Source organism: Panicum hallii, chromosome 5, assembly GCF_002211085.1.
Source record: "Panicum hallii strain FIL2 chromosome 5, PHallii_v3.1, whole genome shotgun sequence".
In the NCBI taxonomy this organism is placed as follows: Eukaryota; Viridiplantae; Streptophyta; class Magnoliopsida; order Poales; family Poaceae; genus Panicum; species Panicum hallii.
In genome coordinates, this window is record NC_038046.1 from 43,458,272 (window position 1) to 43,463,965 (window position 5,694).

At 51.5% G+C, this 5,694-nt stretch overlaps 1 protein-coding gene across 1 annotated transcript; it reads left to right on the top strand.

Moving 5' to 3' along the window:
* The first annotated feature begins 639 nt into the window (after positions 1-639).
* On the top strand, positions 640-1,785 carry LOC112892661 (adenylate isopentenyltransferase 5, chloroplastic-like). Its single transcript, XM_025959794.1, has one exon. The coding sequence runs from the start codon at positions 640-642 to the stop codon at positions 1,783-1,785; it is 1,146 nt and encodes a 381-aa protein (XP_025815579.1).
* The last annotated feature ends 3,909 nt before the right edge of the window (positions 1,786-5,694 follow it).

Below are 5,694 nucleotides of genomic sequence, written 5' to 3' on the forward strand. Positions count from 1 at the left end.
GCATGAAATTCCAGAAGAACCGGAGCCTGATCAACCATCAATTTATTCCACTGTCCTCCATCTAGATGCACGTACGATGGAACCATGCATGTTCTAGACCTACACGAACGAATTGCTGGCCCTCCCAGACCTGTGCTTCTCGCCGTACCAAGCCTGCAACTTCGCAGTCGTTTTCACGGTGGGTTTCCCCCGGCCCGGAACGAACGACCGGTTGAGTTCAAACTCGATCGCCAAGTGCGTGGCGTTTCTGTGCGCAGAAACACCACTGGACGACTTTACCGGCCAGTTGACATGTACACCAGCCGTACGAGAATATATACATGAAAAGTATTTCATTTGGTGGACCCCGATGGACTATCTGAACGTTCATCGTCGTTTAATTTGTCCAGGTCCAACAAGTAGGTGGGGACTATTCCGAATCCGGTGGTGATGATGCATTATCAACCGTGTCTTTGCAAATTAAACGTAACGGTATAAAGCGACCACTGCATGTACTTGGGAATCACGTACGCCTAGCTAGCTATAAAAGAGAGACCCATCTCATTTTGGTTTGCATATGTGCCTGCTGTGCCCTCACGGACGTAGTTTGCACAGCCAATCAAGGACCGATTCATGGATCGCACCACCAATGGAGCGACGATGCCGTGCGGCGGCAAGGGAAAGGTGGTGCTGGTGATGGGCGCCACGGCCACCGGCAAGTCCAAGCTGGCAGTTGACCTTGCGCTGCGCTTCGGCGGGGAGGTCGTCAACTCCGACAAGATCCAGGTCCACGACGGCCTCGGCGTTGTCACCAACAAGGTGACGGCGGCGGAGTCCCGGGGCGTGCCGCACCACCTCATCGGCGGGGTGAGCCCCGACGCAGAGTACACGGCCGCTGACTTCTGCCGCGACGCCACGCGCGCCGTGAAGTCCGTCCACGCCAGGGGCCGCGTCCCCGTCATCGCCGGCGGCTCCAACAGGTACCTCGAGGCGCTGCTGGACGGGGAGCCGGCGTTCCGCCGGCGCTACGAGTGCTGCTTTCTCTGGGTGGACGCCGACCTGCCGGTGCTGGACCGCTACATCCGGGACCGCGTGGACGGCATGCTGGAGCAGGGGCTCGTCGACGAAGTACGGGGATTCTTCAAGCCGGATGCCGACTACTCCCGGGGAATCCGGAGGGCCATCGGCGTGCCGGAGATGGACACATACTTCCGTCTGGAGGCCATGGGGAAGCTGGACGGTGACGATGAGCTGCGTGCGCGACTGCTATCTGATGCCGCCGACGAGATCAAGGCCAACACGTGCAGGCTGGCGCGCCGGCAGCTGCGGAAGATTCGCCGGCTCCACGGTACCCCGGGGTGGAGCATCCGCCGCCTGGACGCCACTGAGGTGCTCATGTTGAAGACCAGGGAAGCCACAGACCCCGATACCGAGCGCGCGGCGTGGGAGGAGGATGTCGCGGGGCCTGCCGCGAGGGCAGTGGCCACCTTCCTGCACTACCGGAAACAGAAGCTTTGCCGAGCGCCGGAACCTTTGCCGAGGGTCAAAAAACGGGCACTTGGCAAAGCTTGTCTTTGCCTAGAGCACCACTCGGTGAAACAAAAAACTCGGCAAACAGCTCTTTGCCGAGTGCCGGGCACTCGGCATAGAAAAGCACTCGGTAACGACAACTTTGCCGAGAGTTGGGCACTCGGCATACCAAGGCACTCGGCAAAACACAGCTACGTTGTACAGGCCGTTATCTTTGCCGAGAGCCCTACGCGCGACGCTCGGCGAAGATACAATTTTGCCGAGAGCGGCCCGTAGGCTCTCGGCAAAGGAGAATTTTGCCGAGAGCGGCGCTGGGCGCTCGGCAAAGGATACTTTTGCCGAGAGCCTTGCAGTGACTCTCGGCAAAGCATTTAAAATTTTTTCCCACTTTGACCTCAAACTTTTTCTTTGTTGTTCCTGCATTATCCTAAACAAGATATGGAAGTTTGGTCAGTTATTGAAACTTATTGCTCTATTTAGCAAATTAATGTCATTTCATCAAATTTCTTGGGATAATTCAATTTGAACTACATGTCATTGAAATGATGTTGCAAACTGTGTGCAAAAATTATTATTAATGTTTTTAGCGTACTATGACACCTTCCCTACGAAAATATAAAAATTTTCAAACGTCTTTTACACGAAAGAAGACCTCAAACTTTCGTTCAAGTTGTTTTTTAATTTTATAAAATGCAAATTTGGTTAGAAAATTGTGAAACTTGTTGTGGTGTCATGATGCCATATGCGTAGGTTGTGATAAAAATTTGAAAAGGATTCGTGAAAGTTTTCACATATGACGGTTGTAAACTGGAAGTTACTCGATTAGGTTTCATATCATATGTGAAGCACGAATAGGTTTTAAATATTGCATTGGTCAAACTTTTGCGAAATACTGTGAAAATTTTATCATAGACTCTCTGTGTGGTATCTTGACATCTTGAGAAGTTTCATGATTTTTTAACATCATTTGCATCTAATAAAACTAAAAAACATAATTACTTTGCCGAGAGCAGAAACTAGGTGCTCGGCAAAGTAGTCCTTCGCCGAGTGCTTCTGCCTGGCTCTCGGCAAAGTGGTCCCTTTGCCGAGAGCTACTGTTTGGCTCTCGGCAAATGGTCCCTTTGCCGAGCGCTAAATCCGGCTCTCGGCAAAGGGTTCCTTTGCCGAGAGCTAGGATCCGGCTCTCGGCAAACTGTGGGTTTATCCCCACGAAATTACCATTCCCGCTCTAGCTCGCACCCCATTTGCTCCTGCCATCCCAGGCCGCATCCCCAGCCCCGCCGCCATCCCAGCCCCGCCGCCCATCCACTACGCCGGGCGCCGCCGCCATCCCCGGCCCCGCCGCCATCCGCGGCCCCGCCGCCCATCCACCACGCCGGGCGCCGCCGCCATCCCCGGCCCCGCCGCCATCCCCGTCCCTGGCCCCGCCGCCCATCCACTGCACCACGCCGGGCGCCGCCGCCATCCCCGTCCCCGGCCCCGCCGCCGCACCCGAGCTTCCCTCCTCGCCGCGCGCGGGCTGCCTGCGGGTTCCCCTCGCCGCGCCCGAGCTCCCATCCTCGCCACCCCCGAGCTCCCCTCCTCCCCGACTCATCGCGCCCGAGCTCCCCTCCTCGCCGCCCCCTCCTCCCCTCCTCCCCGACTCATCGCGCCCGAGCTCCCCTCCTCGCCGCCCCCGCGCTCCCCTCCTCCCCGACTCGTGCCCGCGCACCGCACCTTGCCTCCTCCCCGGCACCTCTCCTCCCACCTCGGCACCTCGCCTCCCGCGGCACGGCGTCTTGACGCCGACCTCGTTGCCGGCCGCGTAGCGAGCCCGCGTCGTGAGCCCGACCTCAGTGCCGGCCTCGCCGCGACCCCGCGGCCCTACACCGTGCCTTCTCCCAGCTCCCCGACGACCTCCACGACTGCGCGCACCGCCTCTCCACGCCGAGCTGTGCGCACCACTGCCTCCAGTCCCCAGCCGCGCGCCCGACAACCTGCAGGTGCCTATCTTGTTGAAAACCATAACTCACAGTGGTAAGAGTGGTCACATGAATGAATTAGAGTCAAAGACTAGTTTGTAACTTCTTATAAATTGTGACATGAATGAATACAGAGTGACATTAGTGGGGAACTTTCACGCTTGACATTTTTCAAATTGAGCGTAATAGCTTGATGTTTGCCTTATCTCATCATCCAATGTCCATATCTAATTTTTCTTTTAGTGCTAAGCCTATCTCAACAACGATAGTTACGTTCCTCTTCAGTTACATGTAGGAATGTGTAGAGCATTTCTTCCTGCTGTGTCCAAACTTACATATGTGTGTTCACAAATATTTTGATCATGTGTCATTGAGACAAAGACCTCTGTAATTAGTAAATCATTACCTAACTGATACTATGATTCGTAATTTGTCTAACTACTCTATGGCTATTTACATGCTTTTCTTGTTATAGATGAATCTCATGAGTGGAAATATATCCTTTTATTTGTTCCATAATGAACCCTTTTATTTGTTCCATAATGAGTCCTTTTATTTGTTCTAGCAGAATTGAACGGTGATTCGGAAGTCCACCTCGACTGAAGTTGCAGCTAGTCTTTATCTCTTGCAGCACTCGGTAAAATTTCTTATCTTTTTTTGTTGAATGGTCTGAATGTTGTATAGTTAGCTATTTAGTTAGCCATAGAGTTAGTTAGCTACATAGTAATATGCCTAGTAATATAACTATAATAACTATAATACGCCCTCCTCGCTGCGCCCCGCCCCGGCCAGTGCTCGCTGCCCTCGGTAAGATTTCTCGTAGAATGGTAGCCAATGCAAAACTGAAGAGTATATGTATAAGATATGTCTAAGATATACATTATGTTATACTTTTTATGTAAAAATTATCGAAGTTATGTCCAAGATCTGTCTAAGATATAAAGATCTGTCCAAGATCTGTCTAAGATATACATAGGCATTAAAACATATTTTCTTTAAAATTATCTATACATTATGTTATACTTTTTATGTAAAAATTTTCAAAGTTATATGTGATCATCGTAGGTGGCTTCCTTAAAAACCATCTAGAGTATACTACATACTGTGTGGTATGTACAAATCCATTGAATATAATTTTTACTTACTAGTTTTACTTAAATTGGTGCATTAGAGGATGGAGGACCGTGAGTGGATGCACTCTGGGTGGTTAAGTCGGGGTCAGGTCACCGATGAATGGATCGACAAGACCGATGCATTTTTGGAAATGGTGTTTGGCGAAGCTGCTAAAGGAGCGGATAGAATGTTCTGTCCATGCAGCAAATGCGAAAACAGGAAGAGACAAACGAAGAAGGTCATGGGGGAACATCTCTGGAAGAATGGATTTACGACAGACTACAGTCGGTGGATCTATCACGGTGAAGCCGGTCGTATTAGAGAAGAGGTGGTGAGACAACGCGTCGAGGATTATGATGCTGATGCCGGGGTAGCGGACATGTTAGATGACTTTCACGGTGCACAGTTCGCTGAAGGCCGTACAGAGGAGGAGCCAGAGGCAAGTGCAAAGGCGTTCTACAAAATGCTTGACGCGGCACAAAAACCCCTTCATGCACATACAACGGTTTCTCAGCTGGATGCCATTGGACGTGTAATGGCGTTGAAGTCGCAATATAGTTGGAGCCGAGAAGGGTTCGATGCTATGTTGACGGTTTTTGCCAGCATGCTCCCCGAGGGTCACATTCTGCCGAAGAGCTTGTACGAGTCGCAGAAACTCCTTCGTGCACTGAAGATGCCGTACGACAAGATACATGCATGTCCGAAGGGGTGCGTCCTGTTTAGGAAGGAACACGCGGAAGAAAAGTACTGTCCTAAGTGTAAATCCTCTAGGTTCCTGGAGGTTGATTCCGGTGATGGCCACAAGACACAGCTTCAAATCCCCGTGGCAATTCTACGTTACCTTCCATTCATACCGAGGATCCAGCGGTTGTACATGAGTGAAGAATCTGCGAAACAGATGACATGGCACAAAAATGGCAAACGTTACAATCCTGAGAAGATGGTACATGCATCCGATGGTGAAGCATGGAGGCACTTTGATACCATTCATCATGAGAAAGCTAGAGATGCTCGTAATGTGCGTATTGCGTTGGCAACGGATGGGTTCAATCCTTATGGTGACATGGCTGCCACATACACATGTTGGCCCGTGTTCGTTATCCCACTCAAT